The 26,257-nt window shown below is 41.5% G+C and overlaps 1 protein-coding gene and 2 non-coding genes across 8 annotated transcripts in view; 1 reads left to right on the top strand and 2 right to left on the bottom strand.

Annotated features, from left to right (window-relative positions):
• The first annotated feature begins 687 nt into the window (after window positions 1-687).
• Window positions 688-790, top strand: LOC120868500. The gene has a single exon (XR_005722242.1). It is a non-coding gene; the product is annotated as a U6 spliceosomal RNA (small nuclear RNA).
• Window positions 791-2,942: 2,152 nt separating this feature from the next.
• The window catches only part of RBM6 (RNA binding motif protein 6), an 83,901-nt gene continuing 60,586 nt past the window's right edge, over window positions 2,943-26,257 (bottom strand). For 5 of the 6 annotated variants that reach the window (XM_040247029.1, XM_040247031.1, XM_040247032.1 and 2 more), the window contains 15 exons: window positions 19,641-19,715; window positions 15,173-15,233; window positions 12,838-13,104; window positions 12,295-12,455; window positions 11,375-11,472; window positions 10,635-10,677; window positions 10,423-10,504; window positions 10,117-10,202; window positions 9,205-9,351; window positions 8,793-8,888; window positions 7,447-7,707; window positions 6,351-6,425; window positions 5,571-5,668; window positions 3,853-3,982; window positions 2,943-3,115 (listed from right to left, as the gene is read on the bottom strand). In XM_040247029.1, coding sequence (XP_040102963.1) covers window positions 2,990-3,115; window positions 3,853-3,982; window positions 5,571-5,668; window positions 6,351-6,425; window positions 7,447-7,707; window positions 8,793-8,888; window positions 9,205-9,351; window positions 10,117-10,202; window positions 10,423-10,504; window positions 10,635-10,677; window positions 11,375-11,472; window positions 12,295-12,455; window positions 12,838-13,104; window positions 15,173-15,233; window positions 19,641-19,715 — 1,806 coding nt within the window. In that variant the 3' untranslated portion in view covers window positions 2,943-2,989. Of the gene's footprint in view, window positions 3,116-3,852; window positions 3,983-5,570; window positions 5,669-6,350; window positions 6,426-7,446; window positions 7,708-8,792; window positions 8,889-9,204; window positions 9,352-10,116; window positions 10,203-10,422; window positions 10,505-10,634; window positions 10,678-11,374; window positions 11,473-12,294; window positions 12,456-12,837; window positions 13,105-15,172; window positions 15,234-19,640; window positions 19,716-20,649; window positions 20,817-26,257 lie in introns of all 6 variants that reach the window. The other variant, XM_040247033.1, reaches the window with a different exon arrangement.
• On the bottom strand, window positions 22,246-22,318 carry TRNAG-UCC. Its single transcript has one exon. It is a non-coding gene; the product is annotated as a tRNA-Gly (tRNA).

Here is a 26,257-nt window from a genome sequence, read left to right as displayed (position 1 = left end):
CACTGTCCTTGTTTTAGAAACAGTAGGTCACGCTAAAAGGTCACACTATGGGTTCCACACTATAGTGGTGGAACTAGGATTTGAATTAGTAAATTTGGTTTGAGTCCATGCCTTCATCCACTAGAATGTAAACTCCAGAAGGGTGGGGACTTTTCTCTGTTTAGTTTTATATCCCCCAGTGCCTCTGCTGCTGCCAGGCACACGGTATACACTAATAAATATTCGTTGAGTGAACAAATGAATCCACCACCAAAATTAAAAGTGCAACATTTGCAGCAGAAGCAGCAGAGATTCTTCAGCAATTCGAGAGATATTTGGACCCTGACTCATCAGTCAGATGGTGGTATACCTATGTATCCAATTGACATAACTTGCCCACTGGCATTCTTTATAGATACAGTTTAAGGGAACTGATTTTTAAGGTCACATATACAAATTGAAAACTAGACCATAACAATGCAGAGGAAGGTATTAATTATGGAAAACCAAACTTATACTCTTCTCTTTTTGGGTAAGAAGAAATCTTTCAAGAATAAGTAGAAGGATGGCAAAAGAGATTTCAAACCAGAAGCTTCAGATATACTAGGAAATCTTTTTCCCAGAAAAACATGTTTTAACCAAGGCTTATCCTTCAACTTCAAGGACATTAAGTGACTGACACTGGAAACTCTTTGGATACTTAAAAATATGCCTCACTTTGGCAGCACATATACTAAAATTGGGACGATAAAGATTAGCATGGCCCTTGTGCAAGGATGACACACAAATCTGTGAAGCGTTCCATATTTAAAAGAAGAAAAAAGCCCAAAACACCCCACGAGAATAGATGGAAATGTAGAAATCACTGGATTTCAGAATGGATAACTTTTCTCTCTTCTCCTGGCTCTATCTTCCTATCTATCTATCTACCTCCCTACCTGTTTCCCTAACTATTATCTACCTTTTGTTCCAGCTGCTATAACAAAATGCTGCAGAATGGTTAAGTTGTAAACAGAAAATTTTTTTCTTACAGTTGTGGAGGTTGGGAAGTCCAGGATCAAGGTTCCAGCATGTTTGGGTGGGAGCCCTCTTCTAGGCTGCAAAATTCTTGTATCTTCACATGGTGACTTCTGTGGAATTTCTTTTATAAGCACACTAATCCCATTACGACAGCTGATACCTCCACCTTCATAACCTAATTACTTCCCAAAGTCTTCACCTAGCAATACTATCACCTTTGGTGTTAGGTGATGGTGGTGGTGGGGAACACAAGCATTCAGACCGTAGTACTGTCTACACACATAGACTTTTCTACACTTTCATATGTATGTATGTATCTATATGTAGCGTCCAACAGGATGACACCAAGTTAGAAGGAAAACTTAGTCTGACTAGTTCAGGAAAAGCTTGGACCAGCTTCCAAAAAGTGTTTTGACCTACTCAATGAAGGTTGGACAGAGAGTAATGAGACATATCACAGATACACTCGTGACTATCAGTTAGAGCAGAAGGGCTCTTGGAGTACATCTGTCTAGGGCTGAAAGATTCAAATGGCCCTTCTTCTAAAATGCTGCCCTAGTGGTAGCAAGGCCCAGAACTAGGGGCTCTTGATCCCGAAGCCAATGTACTCCTGTTTGTCTTCCTTTTTGAAGGGGTCAAAAGATTAAGAGAAACGGGTTATTCTTGGACACAGCATAGCAAACTATTTAAATTCACATTTACTGTTGCTAGAAATGTTTATTCCTTGGTATATTCCTCCATCTCCTTACCTCTCCCACCCCTCACTGCTCATCCTGTCCAAAAATGCCAATACCGCTACTCATTTTTTTTTTTTAAATAGAACCCTCCTTGGTCCTCCTTTATGCATGCAGACTCTTGTTTGACCAAAGGTTGGCAAAAACCACAAGCCCTGGGCCAATTCTGGCTTGTGACCTGTTTTTGTAAATAAAGTTTTATTGGACCACAGCCAAATCACTTGTATTGCCTGTGGCTGCTTTCTTACTATAGTAGAGCTGAGTTAGTTGCAACAGAAATCCTATGACTTAAGACTAAAATACTGACTCTCTGACTCTTTACAGAGAAGTTTACAAACCCCTACCTTATACAATCAAGATGTTCCTTCAAACATGCAGTTCTCTTCCTAAGAATCATTCTTCCCCTGAGATACCTGAGAAGTGCAATTCTTAGTACCATATGCTCCCTTGAGATATTATTTTTAAGTTTTAATAGGTTCACAAGATATAGCAGTCCTTTTAACTACAAAGAATTTTTTAAAAAATCCTTTCCTTTGGAAGCAAATTCTGTGAAATGGTATGAGTGATATGGTGGGCAATAAGGAAAGATTTGAAAGAGGGCAGACACTTATTTGGAGAATCCTAGGCATGGAGGGAAGAAGAAACTGGGGCAGTGGCTGCAGAGAAGTGGCATAATTCCTATTATGTTGGCATAATAATTCCTAGTATGCCAGCTTGCTGTAGTGATCACAATGTGTGAAGCATTGAACACCCAGCAGACACTCAGAAAAAGAGGTGTCACAACACTGCCTCCCCCGACCACCAACAAAGTCAGAAGAGCACTTCTAAAGGTCTAATGAGTAATAAACCCACCTATGGAAATAGGTTCAGCCTTAGCAGTTACAATAATGAGATGCTGTTTTCACTAATGAGATTAGATCTGACAGTATTCATACAAGCCAGTGTTCAAAGGTCCCTGCAGCCAGTCCTCTCACACTGACAGTAGGCAGTGTTCCAGGGCTCACGAAAGCCCTTGCTGCCATTTCAGCATCACCTCAAATGGGCCCACATCAAGGGATTCTCCCCCGCCTACCATTACCCCCAACCCCCACCCATCTCTGGGAGAAAAATTTAACCACCCCCCCCAAAAAAAAAATCACATTGAAAAAAAGTTTATTTAAAAAAGTTCTAGCAGCAAGAACAGTAACAAAACAAAAAGAGAGACGGACAAACAAAACAAGAAGGAGGTTGTGTCCTATGGGACTTGTCTCCACTCTTTAATCGAGTTCTTTATACCGAGCAAACATGACTCTTCGCACAGCATCTCGGTAAGTCTCATTGGACTGTCTCTTGCTCGTTCTTCCTGGAGCTCCCACATTGGGACCCCTCATCCGACTTTCAGTCTGTAGAACAAAGACAAACATTGAAGTGGGCTCTAAATTAATTAGCTTCAGGGCTGGTCTTTAACATTTCTGGACTAGTAAGGAAAGCAAGATACAGGAGAATTTTTAAAGAATGCTTAATTAATAAACACTCAAGATGAATAAGAAGGATGGTGACACCATGACTTCAGGATTCAACACCAGCAATATGAGAAGCCAACCTCTTATACTTGGCATTTTCAGACCGGGACTAAGACAACACAAAATGGGCACTGTTCCCTTGTATCACCTTTTCTATCTTCTTTTCTTGAAACATGAGGGGTGAGGCCCTTCATGAGAACCAGGACTAATATCATGCTCCTCAAACTTTAGCCATCAAAAACCTCTGATAACAATTCCTCTCTGAGATGCCTTTATACCTTTTATTGCTGGTTCCTGGTTCTTTTCACCAAATTATTCTTCACTCTCAAACGGCCTGATTCCCATGCTGCCCTATGTCTTACTCTTTGTAACAGTAAAATGAGCCCCACTCCAACTTTTCTCTCTGCTTCCCATCACCAATCAAACTGCAAAGAGCCTAGCATGCCTAGCTATAACCTAAGAATAAAGACTGACAGCCTTCTCAGCTCTCAAGTTCTTTGCCAGTGGTGGAGAAAGCCCACCTAATAGGTTGGGACATAGTTGTGGGCCACAGAATGAGAGGAACCGAGGTATACACCAGGTTCATGACACCCCTAACAAGATGGAAACCATTTCACCTCCTCCGCCGAACCCAATCCTGGATGGCCATATCCGAGGCCTGCCCCCTTCCTCCAGCCAGTGGCCTGTTGGACATAGCCTCCTTTGCTGCTATTGTCGATGCCTTCTTTACCAACAGGCTTACGATCGCTGCAAAAGAAGCATACATACTAAGACTCCAGTGATATGCTTGTGAGCCCAATAAAAACCTCTGTCCTTTTGATTCGGACATGCCTCCTCTTAAGATTATTAAACAGTTAAAAAAAAAAAAAGAATATTAAACAGTATCTTTCAGTGCCTGCTCTCTACGAAACCAGCTTTGTCCTGGATACAAAAACTAAGACCTGACCCTGTTCATGGGGAAGGATGTGAGAAGGATAAAATGTCAACAGATGCTTATAGCACATTGAAGAGCTCAGCCATGGATGGGGCAGCAGTACATATCTATTATGGAAATAAAAAAATCACAAACCTGAAGGGGAATCATCACAAATGAGGAATTCTAACAAAAGAGTATACCTGAACAGGTTCTCAATGAATGATGAGCTTGTGAGCTAGAAAAAGCATAGGAGGAAAGGAGGACACAAGCAGGGAAAAGTGAAAGAATACAGCTTGCCCACCAGGGAAGCAGTAGGAGCTGACCAGAGGCTGCTTGAGCCAGACCATGAACAGCCATGAACATAATGCTAGATCGCGACCTTTCCCCCAGAGGCGTGTTCTCTCCTGCCTACTGGTTCTTTCCCTTACCAACGAAGAGACCTGCCCAAATTTCACTAGATCAGCACCTTACTTAAAATCATTTCATAACCTCCTATTGCCCTAAGACAAAATCTTAGTAAGGTGTTCAAAGAGCATGAACTTCATGAACTGGACTGAGCCAGCCTTATCTCCTCGTCACTCAACCACATTTTCCCAGTATTCAGCCCATCAGGCTATCTACAACTTCTCAAATGCATCATGACCTCTCGCTTTCATCCATGAAACATGCAGTTCCCTGCAACTAAAATGCCCTTCCCTTCCTCACTGGATTTCTGTGTCTGCTCTATGAGACAAATTATCACCGAAGTCTTCCTTAGTCTATGTTCATTCAGACAGCCAAAGATAATATTTATCTTATCCCCCTGAATATTCTTTGCACTCGGTGCAGTATCTGTACACAGTGGCTATCAGAAAATTTTGTAACTCTGGACTCAAAACTTGGGAGCTCTCTGACCATGAACAAGCACAGGAAGCTACAGATTATGTATCACCAACCAACCACTTATTCAACACTTATGTGGCAACCCATTCCAGTATTCTTGTCCGGATAATTCCATAGACAGAGGAACCCGGCCGGCTACAGTCCATAGGGTTGCAAAGAGTCGGACATGACTGAGCGACTAACACACATACACGTGAGAATGAAGGTTCCCTGTAGAAAAAGTCCAGGAGTGTGACATTCTTATCAGGTTAATAAAGAGATACAGCATTACTGATGAGAAGAGGAAGGGTTCCCAACCACAGCCATTCCAGCCCTGGTTTTGAGCAGCTAAGCAGCCAATGATTCTTTCATGCCAACATATATACTGCCTATGTTAAGACAGGTGGTCAAAAGGCTGGGGTGAACCTCATGCTCAAAGAGTTCACACAGAACCTGCTCCCGATAACCTCACTCTCTGAGATCAGAAAAAGGCAGCAAGTTGGAGAAAGAGATCATTATGCCTTGAGCTGTAGGCTGAGTGAAGAGTTTCTAGTTTACCTGTCAGTTTCCCTGGAGTATTTAATGCGTTTCCTTTCTGGAGAATCCAAAGACTGGAGCTTTTCCCTGCGATCATTTCCTCTTTCTTTAAACCTTCCCTGTTGGTAAGGAGAAGAACAGATCTGAGATTTCCATCTGAGGGGGTGGGGGAGTGGGAGAGTTTCACTTTATTCTGGGTATTTCTTATAACGAGAAGGGAATTCAACTGGTAACTCCTGGAATCTCTCACTTTAAACATTCGTGAGAAAGTAGTGGCTTCTCTTAAGTGGTAAATTTGGGAAGAACAGGTTATCTTCCCCTCTTCTGAGGAAAAGATAGCCTCCACAGATGGATTCCTAACAATTACATAAGACCCGTCATAGGCCAGTAAAGCCTGTAGTTGCCTAAGTGAGTCCGCCTAATTGTGTGGTCTAAATAGCAAGTCCATTTGGCTCTCAGACTAAGCTACTTCCTCCAACTTGGCTTTTAACCCTAAAAGATGCTATTTCAGCAGCCCAAGCCAACATTCTTTCATTGATTTTAAAAGCTGGGCAAGAAAGAGGAGAGTTATGTGACCTACCCAGAGACCCTAACATTACTTTTGAAGGAACCAATTTTATTAAAGTATAATTTATAAATTTAAAAAATGAAACCACTTTAACGTAGTTTGATGAATTTTGAGAAATGTACACACCATCTTTTGGGGCTTCTCCGTTCTTTATCTTCAGCACAGCCTGCATATATTACACCAGAAAACTAAAAGAGCTGGGGTCAAGGGACTAACATGCCACCAAATCTTACCTCCCGTTCTCTCCTCTCCAGATAGGCTAACTCCTGCTCAGACTGTTTTATCTTCCGGTGGATTTCCAGGTTTTGCTGAGAAGAGAAGGAGTTCTTTGAGTGTAGGTCTACAAAAAGAGTGGTCTGAGCAATGTGTCTAGGCCTTTTCTGATAGCTGTGTTAGGACTGTGGCTCCTTTCACTGGCCAACTCTCCTAAGTGATCACTGTACTATGGAAGCAGCAACCCCTAAATCTTGCATTAACCTCACCAATGGGAACCCATGTTCTGACACATAGATTAGTTCCATGTTGTGGCACAAGGCAGAATTTTATCCTACTTCTCCCTGAAATGTAGAAGACACAAACCTGGTTTTTATCTCTTTATCCAAGGTAAAAATGGGAGAGGGGACTCTGAAGACACCACTGAAGAAAACCAAATACCCACACGCTCTGCCTACCACCACCATCACCAGCCATCCTGACTCTAGTCACTCTTTCACACCCAGAGACAAACATGAAAAGGAACTCCAAGGACACAAAACAACAGATTGCTCTGAGAGCCCTGTACTCCTTGAGGGTACCCCACTCCTCACGTGTGGCTTCACCACACAATGCCCTCTGGAATATATAAGAAACTTAAGGTGTCTACATGAAGATATGGCAGAATGTGACTCACCTTTCGAGAAAACTGCACCCTGTCAGAGCTAGATGGAACCAGGTAAAGCCACCAAGTATCAGAGAGGTAAAGGGCCTTATCTGAAGACCAACTGTGAGGTTAATAGTAGAGCTAAGATGAGAAACCCAGCAAGTGAGTGTCCTTTTCCATGACCCCTGCTCCTCCTGACTTTAGCACAGCCTCTATCCTTGGTGCTTCAACCCCAGACATACCACTTGCCTTGTGTCTATACACTGAAGTTTTCTGAAGCTAGGCACAGTCTTAATGCAGAGCCACTCATGAACAAAAAGGTGGAAAAACAACTCATTTTTGAATTAGAATGATTTAATTAGAGGAGCTGGGGAAGAGACAGAGTGAGAAGGACAGCATAAGCTTCTTTTTACTGTACTGCTCAACGATGACAGTCAAACTTTAGAAGGCCAGGGCCCATTCCCTAATACCTTGTGCAGATCTGAAAGCTGCTGGTGTTTGATTAAAACTTCTTTGTTGGGAAACTGCCTTCTGCAGAGCAGGCAAGCCAGTTTATTCCAGTCAGTGAGTTTGTCTTCTTCATTCTCCTTCTTGGTCAGCTCCTCCCGCTGCGGGGGGTGTGCTGTGCGGGGCTGTGGAGGAGGGGTCTGCTCCTCCTCCTCTTCCTCCTCATAGTCACTGTCTCCTCCATATTCACCCAGGAGGCCAATCAGAGGGTTTACCACCTTAGGCTGGAAGGAGAAGGCCAGGGATTAACACAACCTCAACCTGTATTTGGGGCATGTTTTCTAGGTATTCTGATATGGGCATCTCATTTCTTCTCTTTTAGTTTGGATAATGAACTGGGTTCAAAACAGGCCCATTGACCACACTGTTCATCTTCCAGATGGAAGCAACATGGCTTGAGCTTGATTTTTCTCCTTGTCCACTGACATAAGCCAGAAAGGTTCCCTTAGAAGTGACCTTAGCAATAGCAGAGTGATGAGAAGGAAGAGAAATGGAAACTCACATAGCCCTCAAAGAAAGAGTTTAAAAGTTACAAGTTACTTTTAAAGAGGCAGAGACATTGTAACCCATGGAGAAAAGACAACTTTCATCCAGGGCACAGAAACCCCTATAGCAAGAGAGATTTAGGAGATGGACTAAAACTAACTAAAGGATAAACACCCAGGTAAATAGATCCAGTTCCTGAATAAGGTAAAGACAAAGGCAGGGTTAGGACAGACATTACAGTGAACTGAATCAACAATGTAGAGCAGCAAAAAGTATTTATCATGAGTTTATAGAAAATGTTAAATAATGATACATGATCATTGGCCTAGCATCAAAATAACTTTTGATTACCTTGAGACTATCACTTTTAAGGCATCTAAAAAACGGGTACCAGTGTTAGCCTTGTTCACTCTGGCAGGCAAATGATAAAAACGACATATGTATGCACTTGACATTTAAGATGTTTTCATGCAGCATCAAAAAGTAGAAAACATTAGGGCCAGGAAAACATGTTTCCTTGGTCATTTAGAAGAGAAGAATTAACAAAATCAAGATTCTAACTTAAAAATGGCTGGCATTCTCTGGTCTGGTAGGAACGGCAGAAGGTAGAGAGAAAAAGGACAGATAACGGTCTCTGAGTCTCAAGGAACACTCCTACTAACAGACGGAAAAATGCACCTCATGTTTACACTCAAGAGGAGTACTTGTCTGTGAGACACAGAGAATTACAGGACCAATACCGAAGTGAGTCATCAACCTTTGAACCTTCTTTCCCATTTGCAATCAGCCCCAGCCCTAGCCCAGCACATCAGCTTAGCCTTACTGGTGGAGGACTCTCTTCCTTCTTCACAGTGGGAGGCAGAGGCTTCTTAAACACATCTTCTGGGGGAGCTGTCCCCTCACTGGCATTTTCCTGAAACTGATTAAAATCCCAGGTAATTTTTATATGATACTCATAAAAGCTGGGTTTAGAGTTCACCTGTTGAAATGAGTCTGATTTTCCAAACCTCTTAATTTGTGAAATATCTGTGATATTACTATAGTGATTCCAAAATAAAAAAAGGTTTAAACACATCCCATTTAGTATATATTGAGTGATTACTCTATGTCAGGTACCAGATGGTACATTTATGTACACTATCTCTTTCAGCCTTTACTACAATTCTATCTAGAAAGATATATACATTTTGTGTGTACTGTGGCGAAAAGGAAGCAGGATTCCCACGCCCTTTTACCCGCGTGACTCCTCGGTCTTTTTTCTCCTTGCTGTCTCTTTTCGATGTTTCCTTCTTGCTACTTGACTTTCCTTGACTGCTGGGTTTCTTCTCCTTGATGTCTTCTTCCTCAGGGGACCCAGGATCCTGGGGTACATAGACTTCTTGCTGCAAAACAGTTAAGTCTGTAGAACATTTCACTTTCCCAGAAATTCCACGTCTAAGGAGCACAGTTCTCTTCTGAGGGAAAGAAACAGCTTTCTTTCTCTTGCCTTAGAGGAAAACATATCAAACAACCTAAAAACCCACTCCAGGGGTCAAGAGGTAGCCAGACCACTCACTGTCCATTTTTCCCAAGAGCAGCACTGTTCTCACCTGTAATGTCACAAGGCATTGATTTTTCTATATACACAACAGTTAACATGAAGATTGCCATCTTTAAAATCCACCTACATAATTATAACTCAATATAAAACCTGGACATTTAAAAACACCAAAAAAACAAAACAAAACATACACACCAAAATAAAGACTTCCTTTATGGTCCAGTAGGTTAAGAATCTGCCTGCCAATGCAGGGGACAAAGGTTCAATTCTTGGCTTAAGAAGATCCCACATGCTGTGGAGCAACTAAATCCAACATGCTGTGGAGCAACTAAATCCATGCGCCACAACTACTAAGCCCATGATCTACAGCCTGTGAGCTGCAACTGCTGAAGCCCCATGCCTAGAGCCTACGCTCGGCAACAAGAAAAGCCACTGAAATGAGAAGCCCACTCGCTGCAATGAAGTGTAGTCCCCACTCACCACAACTAGAGAAAAGCTCACGCAGCCATGAGGACCCAGCACATCCAAAAATAAATAAATAAATCTTAAAAAATAAGTAAATAAATATAAAAGAATGATTTACAAAATAACAAAGCCCCAAACTCACCTGTGTATTGGGGTCATAATAAGTTCCTGCCAAGGGATCATAATAGTAGCCAGTAGCAGAATCATATATGTAGCAGTCAGATGAAGCTAGAGGGAATAAAACCAGAGCCAGTGTTAGCCCCTGTCCAAAGAAGCCCGTGCTGGGGACTCATCAAGAACAATCTAAGGAGGCTGGCCAACCGAAAACCTGTAGTTGGAGCTCTCGTGAGTGAGCACCCCTCACTTGCCAACTTTGTGACCATCAAGATTTCAATTGATGGGCAATCAAACTAGAAAGAACAACAGAAACAAGACAAAGGTTACTCACACTGTTGTCCTTGTCGATTTACATCGGAAGACCAATCTGAATTTCTGCCACCTCCCCGCCTATCTCGGAAATATTTTTTACCCTATCACAGAAAAACAAATTAAAATTATGGAACTTCGGATAGCCATTTACCTTAACAATCACCCATTAGAGAGAACTGAAGGTCGCTTTCAAGGATCTTAACAAAGCACTCCCCAACTGCTGAAGCCTACCTGATAGCAGTGCATATGGTCAGAATGGTCCCCAGAATCATTTCTGCAACAAACAACACAACATGTCTTGAGCCTGCTACCGAAAGCCACTTGAGGGGTGCCCAACCCTAACAGATCTGCTGAGAAACTCTATTCCCCCCGTGGCACGGAAAGGAATCAACCCAGATGATTCCTGGTCTGGTGATGCAGAGATTCCTGAAGGGAGAAGCAGCGAGACTCCTGTATAACTATCTGCTGGAGGAAAACAGCAATTGAGTTGAGGGTACCAGAACAGAGCTGCCCCCTCCCTGTAAGCCTGCCTCTCTGATGCTGCCACTACCCAGTTACCACTTCTGGGTCAAGATGAGTGAAGGAGTAAAGAAGAATAAGACTTCCCAGCACTATGGGGGTATGAACAAAGTCAAGACAGCATTTTCTTAGGATTCCAGGGAGCAAGGACATTTTGCAATTTTTTTTGCACATCCAAGGCTGTACCATCACTTGGGGCCCCAAAAGACCAGAGAGTTAAGAGGGGAAAAAAATAAGTACTCAGTACTACTATTTAAAAGGTAAAAAAAAAGAAAAAGAAAAACTAGAGAAAGAACAAGGCAAGCTATAGAAAAAGAAAATATACATGTGAATCTGAAGCAACTCACACTGGGAAAGCATGCTTTACCATCTGTATCTCCAGTCAGAGATAAGAGCTGCCTCCCAAACATCTGAGTGGGGTAACAGAAAGGAGTCCCATCCCTCTGCTTTACCTTCGTTTTCCAGTGGCCAGGTTTACAGCTACCATTTTCCCAGCAATGCTAAATGGTGGATCAAGGTTCTGCAAGATTTTCACTACTCGAAGAGCTTCCTGGGGAAACAAAGACTCATTTGAACCCAAAGAAAGAAAAGGACATGTGCTATGAAAGAAAACTGAACATGGATTTTCCTTCTCAAAAAAAAAAAAAAAAAAACTTTATTAAACATTATGTTCTGGTCATCATTATAACACTAAGAGCACACTGGCAAAAATAAGCAACCCTTAATGAAGCGCTGATCAGAATAATGGTCAGTGTGGCCATCAGTGCTTAGTATCAATTTCAAAACTTCAAATCCTCTTCTTTTAGTCTGCAACTGTCACTGCATCAGATCCAGTTTACAAAGTCTCTTGTGATTTTTTTGAGTGCAAAACATAATTTTCATTGCTACCCTCGCATTACTTACATGGAAAAGGGCCCAACAACTAGAAATTCAAGGCACAAGAATCTATTAAAGCAACACTTTGAGGAAAAAGAGTGAATATTCTGTTACCATCAAACATAAAACTGTGATTGGTCAAAATGATTTTAAGAAATTAGAAAATTCAACAAAATCTTGAAAAGGTTCAGTACTCAGATTTTCCAAGTGACTAAGCTGTCACTTTATTTTAACTGGAAACTGAAATGCCACCAGACAAGAAATAGACCTGGAAAGCCACTCAGAGTTCCAACTTTCTAGGGCAGTCACTTCACCTGAATGAGCCAAAGAAAACAATAACAGGGGTTATGGTGCCAAGTGGCACATGACAATTTTAAGGGTCAAGTCCTTCCAACCTTCTTGAGGTTTCCATAGCCAGCTGTTCCTAGGCCATCCTGGGGTGAAAGGAGAGGGTGAGGGGCCTGGGGGATGAGGGTGATGGACAACTGCAACTCACTGCGTGGGAGTCCAGGTCGATAAAGCCATAGGTGTGGCCCATGTGCCCTGTTCTGTTCTTGATGATACGGATGTTGGCAGTAGTGAGGCGGACATAGGGCTCCAGCACTTCCACTATCACCTCCGGTGGAGTGGAACGATAGATGCGTTTTAGCATGATTGCTGAACAAACCAAGCACAAATGGGAGAGAAGAAAGGAAAGAGAGAAAGGTTTACAATTTTGAAGTCTTCAGAGTTTGAGTGTATTTTTTTTTTATACTGCAGATGTTACCCTGCTCTACCAAGGGTGATTCTATCACAATGTTAGTCAAATACTTCACACTTTTTTTCACAATACTTAGAAATCTAAAGTTATGCCTTGCTACATTTGAATAGAAACTTGCTAGTTGGAGGATATAGATTCTGACAGCGAGGCCTGCAAAAAACAATAGCATCTACAATCAGGTTGAGCTGTTTTACTAAGGTGTAGGAAGTCACAGTACAGGTCATCTATGCCCCAACCGTGGTGGTCACAGACTGGTACATGCCCTGACAAACCACTTACTTTTGCTTTCCCCATCCTGGCGTGTCTCCCCAGACCATGGCTCCTTCTCTCGGTCTCTTCGGAAGCTGAGTCCTTCCCTTCGAGGAGGCAGATACCTTTCTGATTCTCTCTTTTGATGTCCCAAGCGTGGTTCTTGTCCTTCTTCCCTCTTCTTGGGTTCAGATTCCTTATCAGCTGACCTTGAGGGTTGGCTGGCTTGTTTTTCTGATAGTGCTGGTATGGATGTTTTCTGAGGCTGAGGGTAGGTTACTAATTCTTGCTTAGCTTCTGTCATTAGACGAACAGAAATAGAAAAAGAATCTCCAACAGGTTTTAATCCCCCAAATACTACTCTTGTGGTTCCTCCTTACTTGCCAACAAATACTCGCACTAGAATGTTTTTATTTTTGTGTTTTTTTGGCCACAGTGAGCAACATGTGGGATCTTATTTCCCTGACCAGGGATTGAACCTGTGCCCCTGGCAGTAGAAGCTCAGAGTCTTAATCACTATACTGCCAGGGAACTGGCTTATATCCTGCAAGCTGTATGGCTTGCAGGATCTTAGTTCCCTACCCAGGGACTGAACCTGGACCATGACAGTAAAAGTGCCGAGTCTTAGCCACTGGTCCAACAGAGAATTCCCTGGAATATTTTTAAAAGTAAAAAAAAAAAAAAAAAAAAAAAAAACCTACAAAAAAGTCCTCTGACAAACTTTAAGCAGAAAGGCTAAAAAGACAGTAAATAGAACAGTTTACAGCAGAAACTAAGTATTTAAAAAATTTAATCTTATGAGTGAGTTTTTTATCACTTCCCCAACATTTAAATCTTTCAGAGACCCTGGACTTTACTATTATAACTACTGATAAGAACAGATCTGAGGAAAAAAGTATTAAACATATGGTCTTTCCAGGAGTTTGCTAGAAACATTTATGTCAAATGTGCTATGCCTAGGAGTCTTTCTTTTTCCAGTGTTATGGTACTAAAATAGCTGCTCAAATTCTATAAAACTAGACACCTCAGTCTCCTGCAAAAGTAAGAAGAGACCTACCTGTACAAGGCTCATTTACATGCCAATAACTGTAAGAGGTAAACGTCCTTCAAGATATAAATGATTCATTTCAAATCTCTTTCTATATCAGGATAATGTGCCCAGTTAATTGGGGGCATTTTTTAACAGTTAATTCATTCTTAAGGGAAGTCATGTGGCTCAAAAAGACATTCTATGGGAGCAGTGTAGAGATTACTTAACAGTGGTGACAGGCGACTAGTGAATGCCTGCCACGTATGTTTCTAGCTTAAAGCTGTTTCAACATCTTAGTGGTATGGTGCTCAAGGGTTTCTATAACCCATTTATTCATTTGTTAGAACAGACTGAAAAGATGACTTTCTGGAGGGAAAGCACAATTTTGCATAACTGGAGTAATATAGCAAGCTAAAAATCTCCCACCTGTTGATAGGAAAGTTATTTACTCACCTTCCCACATGCCGGTTTGGTCTCTAGAGCATATACAGCCTCCCCGCAAATATGTTCAGAACACCTGCTTCATAGCCCTCATTTGAGAGCAGAATCTCCACTACAGGCCAAAAGCCCAGCTAGAAAATTCCTTGGAGGCACACTAAAGTCTAACCTTGGAACAAACAAATCTTCTAGAAGACTACCAGGATCCCAGCACTGAACTGTATTTTACTGTCAGGTACTAGCTTTCCTTACAGGATAATATCAGAAAGAGGCACGTAACAGTCATTGTTATAGGACTACTGTTATAAATGCCTTTGACAGACTCTTAAGGCTGTTTACCTAGAGGTTCTCAGGAGAAATTAACTTTAAAATCAAGTCACTGAGAAGCTGGTAGGTTTATCACTATAATAATAACACATACCCTCAATCCTGATTTTGTCTTGTTTATACTTTTACTGTTACTTTAAGGAATGTGTTTGTGTTAAGATCCTCAAATGTTTAGAATGTAAATGAGAAAGCAATAACAATAGCAAACTGTCCCCAATAACTTCAAAGAAGTAGGGGTAGAGGGGTCACATGGATGAATGCCATGTAGACTCTTCCTCAACCTAATACCCTTAAACTGTAACAATATCCTAAGTAACAATACTGCTGACCTATGGTCAGCTGCCTAGGCTAAGTAGCCCATAATCCATCTCCTGCCCTTGGCGGAACTCCGAGACCCAAAACTATTTACTAACAGGTCACACAAAGTTAGCTATCACATAGCAGTTTAAGAGTTTTACAGATGAACTTGTATTTAGGGATGGTGACTCTTTAAAGCCAAGGAAAGCAGGAAATTTGTCATGTTCAGCGTACAAAATAATAACCACCACCTCCGCCTCCACCACCACTCACCTTCCCTTGGGCACTTGCAGAATGAACATGAAGATCGGTGTCCACCAGTGCTGGCCTTACACTACACGGGGAAAGAAAATAATTCAATTTGACCAAAAAAAAAAGCCTTATATATATGACACAGTGACAACTGCCAAAAATGAAAGAAATAAGCCATATCCCAGATTCCCGTAAAACTTGACCATTCTGATATCCTCTACTCGTCAGAGCTGGCACAGAATCCGGTGAGCTGCTGTCTGAGAGCTGCCTCTAACAGGGTATCTGGCTGGACCTTTGAGCAGCCCAAATGCCTTTGCTCTGGACAAAGATTTCTCCCGGAAGTAAACTTTACTAAGGAAACTGGACTATTAAGTGGTTTATAGGAGATTCTGTCCTAAGGCTGTGACTACTCAGCCTGCACCCAAAAATCTGATCCTGAACTGGTTACGATGGCCTGATTCAGGCTTGGCTGGAACCAAGAAGAATTCAGTGATCAATTCCTTTCTCAAACACTGATCTTAAAAGGGCGTGGAAGGAAGAAGAAGATCCACAGGTGGCACCTCTGGTAGCTGTTCTGAGGGTGTTAAAAGTGTTTCAGAGCATTTACATTGTATTATCTACTATGTGTAATCTAGAGATGATTTAAAGTATGTCAGAGAATGTGCCTAGGTTATATGCAAATACAAAATCATTTTATATAAGGGACTTGAGCATCTGTGGATTTTGATACCAAAATATAGGGGAATCTATCCCCTATAGATACTGTGGGAAGATCGAACAGCAGAGCTTTAAGTGGGGGAGTTATGATCCTAACCTAGGTAGCTATAGTTTAGACACCATAAAATTGATCAGTTTTAAGTGTTCTATTCAAGGATTTCTAGTACATCTATATATAGTAAGATTATCACCAAAACTTAACTTAAGAACATTTTCTTCATCCCCCAAAGAAAAAACTAGTGCAGTCATCTTCCATTCTTACCTTCAGTCCCACAGAATTGATCTTCTGTATCTGGCATAGTATTTTTAAGTTCATTCATGCTGCAGCACTGATCAGTACTTCATTTCTTTTTATTGCCAAATAGTATTCCACTGTATGGCTATACTACATTTAGTTTATCCATTTGTCAGCTGATGGGCATTAAGGCTGTTTCCACTTCTTGGCTATTATGACTACTACTGCTATGAATTTTTTTTAGAAGTCAGTGTATTTCACATCAGGCCAAAGATCCCATATGCAGGAATGGCAGTTCAATCCTTCCAGATAAGCACAGAAATTACAAAATACCCCTGAAATAGCTAAAAGAGTGGCCTGATATTTTAGGGGACAATCTAACCAAGCCATTCTGCTCTTTCAAGCAACATCCTTGGCAACAGTTGTATAATTCTGACATCAGATACCAACATCTTTTTTTTTTTTGCTGCTCAACAGAAAACAGAGTTCAAAATTTTCTCTTTAATGCTAGCTCCCTCCAGCTCTGATTATTAAAAAAAATCACTCATAATTCCAAGATGTAGAGACAATCACTACATAAATGCAAAATGTTCTCAAAATTCTAATGGCCTTTTTGCAGAAATGGAAAAGATCATCTTCAAATTTATAGGAAAGTGTAAAGAGACACTGAGTACTCAAGACAATGAAAAGGAACAAAACTGAAGGACTCACACTTTGCAACTGCCAAAACTTACTACAGAGCTGCAATAATCAAAACAATGTGGTACTGGCATGAGAAGAGATATATGGATCAACAGAATAAAACTGAGAGTCTATATAACTAAATCTATACATCTATGGGCAAATTATTTCCAACAAGAGTACCAGAACTATTCAATGGGGAAATAATAGTTAATTCAATAAATGGTTCACAGAAAACCGAATATCCACATTCCAAAGAAGATGGACCCTTACCTCATATCCTGAACATAAATTAACTCAAAATAGATCAAAGGTCCAAATATATTTAAAAGCCAAAACTATCAAATTCTTAGAAGAAAACATAAGGATACATCTTCAAGACCTTGGCTTTAGCAATACTTTCATGATACCAAAGGGCAAGCAACAGAAGAGAAAAAAAAAAAAAAACAGATAAAATGGATTTTATCAAAATTAAAACTGTATATCAAAGGATACTATCAAGAAAGTAACACACAGTAACAACACAAAGAATGGTAGAAAATATTTACAAATCCCCTATCTGACCTGGGTTTGATTTCTGGGCCAGGAAGATCCCCTGGAGAAGGAAATGGCAACCCATTCCAGTATTCTTGCCTGGAGAATCCCAAGGACAGAAGAGCCTGGTGGGCTATAGTCAATAGGGTCACAAGAGTCAGGTACAACTTAGTGACCTAAACCACCAAATCTGATAAAGGATTAACATCCAGAATATATAAAGAACTCTTACAACCTTTTTTTGGTGGGGGCAGGACCTTTTTTAATCTGCACAGTTTATGGCTGAATTTGGGTCACCACAGTGAAAGTGCTGAGTCCTAACCACTGGACCACCAGGGAATTGCCAAGAAGAACTCTTACAATTTAAAAAAAAGACAAACAACCTACTTAAAAATGGGCAGAAGACCTAAATACACATTTTCGCCCAAAAGATACACAAGTGGCAACAAACACAAGAAAAGATGCTCAACATCACTAATCATTAGGGAACTGCAAATCAGTATCAAAATCATGAAGATGAAATACTATTTCACACCCACTACTACTACTACTACTACTAAGTCACTTCAGTCATGTCTGACTCTGTGCGACCCATAGACGGCAGCCCACCTGGCTCCCCCGTCCCTGGGATTCTCAAGGCAAGAACACTGGAGTGGGTTGCCATTTCCTTCTCCAATGTATGAAAGTGAAATCGCTCAGTCGTGTACGACCCTCAGTGACCCCATGGACTGCAGCCTTCCAGGCTTCTCAGTCCATGGGATTTTCCAGGCAGGAGTACTGGAGTGGGGTGCCACTGCCTTCTCCATCACACCCACTAGTGGTTGTTAAATAGTTTGATGGCTACTACCAAAAAAAAGGCGGGGGGGTGGTGGTTTGAGGGGGAAGAAAATAAATGTTGGCAAGGATGTGGAAAAACTGGAACCCTTAAGACACTGTTGATGGGAATGTAAACTGTGCAGCTGCTTTCTACGAAAAAAAGTTTAGCAGCTCCTCAAAGAGTTAAAACATGAAAGCACTATATGACCCAACAATTCTACTCTTGGGCATAAACCCAAAAGAACTGAAAACAGGCTTTCAAACAAAAACTTGTACCTAAATATTCATGGTATTCTTATTGTCAATAGCCAAGAAATGGAAACAATGCAAATGTCCATTGCCTGATGAATAAACAAAACATGGCATATCCATTTATTATTCAGCCATAAAAATAAACGAAATACTGATACACACTCTAACACAGATGAACCCTGAAAACACGGTAAGTGAAAGAAGGCAGACAAAAGGTCACATAATACATGGTTCTACTCACGTGAAATGTTCAGAATAGGCACATTCACAGAGATACAAACAGAATAGTGGTTTCCAGAAACTCAATGAAAGGGGAATGGGGAATGACTGTTTAATAGATACGGGGTTTCCTTCAGGGTGAAGAAAAAGTTCTAGTCTTAGTGCTGGTGATTGCACTTCACTGTGAAAGTACTGAAAGCTACTGAATTACCTGCTTTAAAATGGTTAAAACAGCAAACTAATGTTATGTTTAGTTCATCACCATTTAAAAAATAATTAAATGTCTTTCTTTCTAAATTGACAGCTTATGGTATATATCCATGAACTATGAATGCTTTGGTGAATGACAACTATATCTATTTAAATTGTATTTCAAAATGTCAAGCTAAAGCCATTACTTAATTTTATCAAGTTCTACAATATTTTTAGTGAATCTTGGTTCAGAAACTTTATAGACTTTTCAAACTTACTTTTGAAACTAATAGCCTGATGAAAAATGATAAAATGTATATTCACACTCATTTGCAATCAAACTGGACATCTAAAAAGAGTATAACCTAAAATCTTTAAATATACCGTTCAAGAATATGAAGTTAAACAGGATAAATACTACATTACCTGAAGTTCTATATCCTTGGAAACCCCTGAATATCCAAAAAAAAAGTATACCTCTCATAGATCCAGCCTCTGTATACAGATTTTTTGAAGTATTAGTAAATCCTCTTTAACCACTCCCAGGAAAGGTAACTAGGGGTAGGCTTTAAATCAAGGGACTGTCTTTCTTTCAGTTCAAAATCAACAAAAACACGGCATATGTCCCTGGGAAAAGGTCTCCATCTACAGGCCTTGAAACCTCTATGGCCACAGGCGGTAGCTGGGATGACCTTGCCCTGACCTCCAGTTCATTTGAAGTGAACCAAGAAAGAAGAACTTTGCCCTTGGCAATGTATAATGCACCAGGCAGCATTCCTGGAAACATGGAGGAACCATGACGCTGGATCCTTACTTCTAAAGAGAGGAATTCTGGGCACTCACCCACTTGCAGTACCAAAAATCCAGGCTTGGTACATACTCGAGCGTGACCTCTTTGTCATGGATCATTAGAGTTCCCTGTGAAGACAAAGACAGAGCCATCAACATTAACCCTTGGAGAAATGAAGAGACAGGAAGGCACAAGAGAGCCTTTCCAGTCCCCCAAGCTGAAACATTTTACAAAGAGTGAGCTTATTCATGGACAAAAGGAAATGGCTGTTATAAGCCACAGTCTTGGGGCAGTGTCTGCTGGCAGGGCAAGCTTAAGCTTAGGGAAAGGGAGTGGGAGAAGGTGAGATCGGTCTTCCAGCCTTGGCTCCTGTGGGTTGGGGGCGCTGTCTTTCTTTTTATATTCCTCCAGAGGTCATATAATCCCAGCAAGTCCCCCACCTGGCCAGGGAGCTAGCACACTGTCAAGAAGCAAACTCCTTCCTGCTCAGCACAGAGGCACAGGAGCCCTCTCAATTTCCTTCTTTGCCATAGCTAACTCAAATTCCTATGGTAAGGTAGTAAGGGCTCTTCACTTTGGTGCCTGAAAACTTTTTTTTTTTTTGCAATACTGCTGCATGGCAAAAGCACCAAAAGAAAGAGATACAACACTGAAGACAGGAAGGAAAGAGGACTGTGAAAGCTTCACGGCAGGTCACATCCTTAGAGCAGGAAACTTAGTGGCTGCTGCTGGCGGTGGCAGCGGCAGAAACGGCCGCGTCACTGCGGCTTGAGCCTTCGGAGTGAGCTGGCCGTGAGAAGTGAGGAGCAACAGCTGGCAAGTGAACACTTTGGCAAACTCTGGCACAGGAACAGGTGGGGAAAAGCAGTTCAACAAGCCTGCAGTTACAGAGCTCCTTTGCCTCTGCATTTTGGACAAGACACGAATTCTTTAACACCAAGAAAAATGAAATAAATTTTGTTTAATAAACACTAGACAGCAGATAGGTGTTAGAGCAGAGGGGGAAAAAAAATCTCTGCCTAATGACCAGGGACCCTCACCCACACTTGCAAGTGAACTAACCGAGGATGCGACTCTGGAACTAGCCCCTGCGCTGTGTTCATTCTCCGCCCTCTAGGGTCCTCTGTGTCTCCTCAGACAGGGCTCTGAGTTATACAAGGCATTTCTTTGCAATTGGACCTCAGTTTCTTGCTTGAATCCATACATCTGTCAAATAATGCTTTACCTCTCTGCTTTTCACACCAAAAGAGTCAAGAGAAATACACAGAATAAAATTATTGTCTTGTCAAAACCAAAAAAAAAAAAAAACCTGCCCGCCTACCTAGGTCTTAGAATCTGGTCTCTGAGAAACTGTTTCGTGGTTTGCTCTCAAGACCAGAGGATGATGATAACAAAAATTTGCTAACCAACTTGAAGTGCTTACTCAGAGGCAAAGATTGTGTTGTTATCTTCTTTAACCCCTAAATGATCCCATGATCATTCTCTCCACTTCACAGATGAGGAAACATGCTCAGAGAGGCAAGGATACATAGCTTGTCAAAGGCAGAGTCAGATTAACTTCTAGGGCTGTACGTAAGTGGCTACAGGCTACATTTGGCAACTCCTGCTCACTCTGAGGGTTAGGTAAGCTGCCCAAGGAGCCAGTATAGGAAAGAGAGACAGCTGTGCAGACAAGGAGGGTCAGGGGATTATCACTCTGCCAAGCCCTATCATATAGGAGGTTGGTCAAGATGGTATCCTTCCATCCAGAGGCAGTGTGTCATTTAAGTCATTTAAGATAATGGACTCTCAGTCAAGTTCCCTAAATTTGTATCCTGCCTCTACTCCATGACCTTTAGCAAGGTCCTAAACTTCTCTGAGCTTCAGTTTCCTCTATTTGTAAAGTAGGAATAATAGTATGTATCAAGGTGGTTATCAAGATGAATTAATTCATTGCAAGTGCTTAGCATGGGATATAGTTAGGCTTAATAAGTGTATTTCTCACTTGCTTGTCAGGGGTTAATATTTCGTACCCCATTTCAATCTACTGAAAGACTAAGCTTTCATAAGGGCAGGGTCATTGCCTGTCAGAACCTATATTTTTATTACAGCCTTTAGTGTTAGTTTTCAATTGCTGGACCATATCTGATCAACCAGGCTAAATCTTGCTGGTCTTTTGTTATCAGTAGTCAGCCCACTACTTAGTACCGAAAAGGAACTTAATAAGCATTTATGGAATGAAAAAAAAAAGACTTGGATGCATCCAACTATGCCTGGAAGACTGGAGTACTCGGCACACAAGAGCTCTGGAGAAAGGTTCTGCTGTCGTAGTGCACATCTATATACCCGTCCATAAAATATGTGGGATGCTATCTGAACAGTGAACAGTGCCTTCAGAACAAGGCATTACTGTGAATAGCAGTCTGCAAACTCTGATTTCACCACTTGGAGGCATCAGTAGATTCAGGAATTCCTAAGGCAAGGAGCACATTCTACTTCTCAGATAACAAATACGGATGGATGTTCCAGGAGCCTCTGAGGACTTTCTGCCAAGGGTAGGGAACTCTCCCTGCTAGGAGTACTCATAGAGGATCAATTGGAGATCACCTTCAACTCATGTTAAAAAGGCCATGTATAATTTTTTTTTTTTGCTGCACTGCAGAGCTTATAGGATCCTAGTTCCCTGGCCAGGGATTAAACCTGTGCCCACTGCAATGGAAGCACAGAGTTCTAACCACTGGACCACCAGGGAATTCCCCATGCACCATCTCTTATTTCTCAGGGTCCTCTATCTACAACTAAGATGGCCCTTTCTTTTCCACCTGCACATGGCTAGATATAAGGCTACCAGAGACCACTGCTAAGGAATACAAAACGGTTGTGAAAGCCATCACTGTTGAAAAACAGCCAACTGTTTGAATAAGAATAAACAGACACGGAACAAAGTCAAATGGCTGACTTATGATCTGATTCCCCAGTTGCTATCATACATCAGCTGCTCAGATATACAAAACACAGGCGTGACATATGCTGCACTCCCCCCATGCTTGTCAGGTCTTTTCTTCAGGTTTCATAGAGTCAAGATCCGCCAGCGTCTCCTAGGGAAACAACCTGTGGGGAGCTGGGTAGGATGATTTCATCACTGTTTGGTTGTCCACATTTCATTGTCTAATACCTACCATCTTCATTCACACACTAGAAATTTTATTAATCATTTGAATTAGTGGGTTGTTTATTAAGGCTCCTGAAGCAACCCCATGAAGACTGCAAGTATGACTAATTACATCTGGCTCCATCTGGTACCATCATATATTTGAAAGTAAAACCAAAGACACCCATGTCCTTTCTCAGTCGTTGGAGATTAGGCTTAAATTAGATTAAAACCTGCTTGAATCCTCCTAAACTGAAAGCCCTTACTTGACAAAGTCACACAGATGCGTTCCTAAGGGTATCTTAACGTGAAGCTGCAAGGACTGAGAGATGATCAACCTTCTGAGCAGCACAGCGAGTGCTTGCTGTCCACCTCAGGGACACTGGAGAGGACCATGACCTGCGCCTGAGGGCTGCTAAACTCAACATGCACATCCCCATTTCCCTTTTCATCTGCTGCTTTTGGAGACTTGATAGCCCCATTTTGTGACCTGTGAAAAGAACTTGGGTCAGAGAATTGAGACTCTACCTTAAGTTTTTGCAGGTTTATAACCAAGTCCGAGGATTCTTAAGGTACTAGGAGGTACAGGAGAAAATGGAAATGAAAGAACATTTCTGGCAGCAGCTCTGCGTCTTTGTTAAAGATCTCCTACAAGCACAGTCACAGTTCTACTTTGTACTGAGAATACGGCTGCTGTGTGACCTAACAGGTCATCCCATTCAAGAACGGAGTGACAGGCAGGATCAAAGGCAGGCGGAAAGTATGTGAGCCTTGTGAATACAACTTACACTGAAAAATCAGCAAGCCCTCTTTGAAGATTTGTGCTTCTTCCAAGCACAGGATGGGAGAGTCAGGTTACTGGTGGTTGAAAACTGGTACTATCAGAGATAGTAATCTTTATTCACAAAGCAATTATAGTTTACAAAGGCATTCTTCACGAATGTCACCTTGATCGATCCTTGCAAATAGGGGATATATAAAATCTATTTCCCCATGGGGAAGTATGACTGAGATACAGAGCAGCCTGTTCAGGATTATAGAGCTAGTTAGCAATATACATGGGACCAAACAGCAGGTTTTCTTTTCACCATCTTGCTTTTCTTTGTTTTTAAACTTCCAGAGTGTCAGCTAACTCTTTAACACTTGACACACAACTGAGCTGGCTTCTGATGAAAAAGTGCATAAGCTAGTGTCTAAAGAAATTCACAGGCAATGGCACCATAGGAATTTTTAGAGAAACTGTTACAAAGATCCTGATAGTGCTGCCGGTCCTCCAAACTGGCCTGCTCAAGGTATTCTTAATGTGCTTAAAGCACCTATGATTACTTTAGGTGCTGTGTCTAAGACAAAGTTGGCTGCTAACTGGTACTCTACAAGGAATTTCAATAACAACAATCAAATGGACCTGCAGAAATAAATCAGGAGGAACAAAATAACAGGCTTAACACAGATGTACAGTCATCTCTTGATAACCATTGGAGACTGGTTCTGGGACCCCATGGATGCCACAATCCAAGGAGGCTGCAGTCTGGCACAAATGGTGTAGTAGAGCTGGCCCTGTGTCTACAGATGCAGACCTGTGCATGTGGAGGGCTGCTCGTATGTCATTCCCCTCAGCATAAAAGGGAAGCTTTTTGTAGAAATCTTTTGCAAAGCAGCTAGACTCATTCTTTCTGGTACAAGGATATGTAACAGCTCAAACATCTTGTAAAACTAAGTATTCTCAGAGGCCAAAACCAAAACGAGTCAGAAAGAGCAAAGGACAGGAAGGAAGGAGAGGCCAAGAATCCTGATGAAACTACACAGAATGCTCTGTGACAACCTTAGCTTGGTCCACTGACTCCAGAGTACCTTCTGCTTAGAATGGCATTTCATCTGACAGGAGTCAACTCGCCCTCCAAGCAAGCACGAGGTGAGGTCCTGAAGGGAACTCCGCTAGAAACAGAATCGAACTTGAGGGTCCAAATAACACTGAGGAGCAAGGAGACAGCACCCTCTGGGCAGCGACTTATCTTGATATCTTTTCTTGTCCAGATGAAAGCACAACAAACATTTTCTAAAATGCTCCTTAATAACACTATTTTACTACCTGACCAATTTACCTATCATTTCCTAAAAGGAAACAATTTGTATCACAATAAAACTAAAACCTTATTTGTGTTCTCTGAAGGCATATGGCTGGACTGTGTTTCGACCAGACTCAGCCTCAGTGGAAGTAAGGTCTCAAGATGAACTCTGCTCCAGGAACACAACACAGGTCCCAACACAGGCATTTGGTGCTGTGAATATAAACCGCCCACTCCACCACCACTCCCTGCCATTCTTCTGTGGATTTTAAAGTGAGATCCCAGTTCCTCCAGAGAATGCCTCTGTCATTGTCAAAGAAAATCAGTGATCTGCAGTTTTTGATGATGTCATACTTAGCTCCAGGAAGACTTAGGAAGAAATCAACTCGTCTACCAGGGAATACATGAGACTCTCCCATTCTAAGTCATCTGAGGCAAAAACAAAGAGGCAAAGTATAAACAAACAAATAAATGAAAAATCAAATAAATTAAATGATCAAAACAGCCAAAAGTCTTTTCTTTCCTTGTTAGAAGATGAGGCTTGTTACTGCCAGGCAGATGGGGCACTCAGCAAATTCCTTCACCACAAAGAAACGATTTACAAGCTCCAGCTAACAGTACTGAGAATAATCAACAACTATGAACCACTAAGATGCAAATCGTTTTTGAAACTTTCAGTTTGTTATCATTTTGCATGGTTTAGAACAACATTTCAGCCAATATTTATAAAGACCTCAGTTAAGATTTCCCTCGTTAATCAATTATTAATTTCCAAATAAAGATATGACCTAGATCTTTGTGGAAGAGGATATCAGGTTCGAACATAGCTTACTGATGCTCAGAATTCCTTTCAGAATTCAGGCTTCCATAACCTCCATTTTATTCTTTCCTATTCCGAGATAACTACTGTTCTAGTTCCCCTGGCTCTTTTCTTCTGGGAAAAGCGGACCTTAAATTCGACATATACTCAAGCTTCATTGTCTAGGTCTCTAAACAGAGTCACTGTAGGGGAAGAAAAAGGAAGTTTCTAAAATAGCTGTGGAAAACATCAAGCTTCTTATTTTGTTTGCTGAATAACATTCAAACCATTTCTCTCATTTCTTTTTCTTTCAGAGCTGACAACTGGAGGTAGCAGGAACAGCCAAGAGAGTAAGTAGATAAAGCCCACAAGTCCTAAGACATTGCACAGGCCACACAGCTGAGCCCACCACAAAAGCCGTACAATGTTACCCAGGCGTCCCCCAAAGAATCATCAGCAGCTATTCTTCCGGCCTCACCAATGAAAAGAGATTATTTCTCCTGGCTCTTTATCTCTTACCTCCCACCCAAGAACCTTAGCTCTCTTGAAAGCAGTCTCTATTAGCCTCTCTGGCTTCAATGTCCTAGGCTCAGACATTTCAGAGAACCCAGCTGACATACTTTCTGCAGAAACAGGACCTTGAAAAGATGAATAAAATACAAAGCTGCCAGATTT

This window comes from Oryx dammah, unplaced genomic scaffold (genome assembly GCF_014754425.2).
Source record: "Oryx dammah isolate SB20612 unplaced genomic scaffold, SCBI_Odam_1.1 HiC_scaffold_9, whole genome shotgun sequence".
NCBI classification, from domain to species: domain Eukaryota; kingdom Metazoa; phylum Chordata; class Mammalia; order Artiodactyla; family Bovidae; genus Oryx; species Oryx dammah.
Note: the sequence above shows the minus strand (reverse complement) of the source record. Positions and strands in the feature narration are given on the sequence as shown.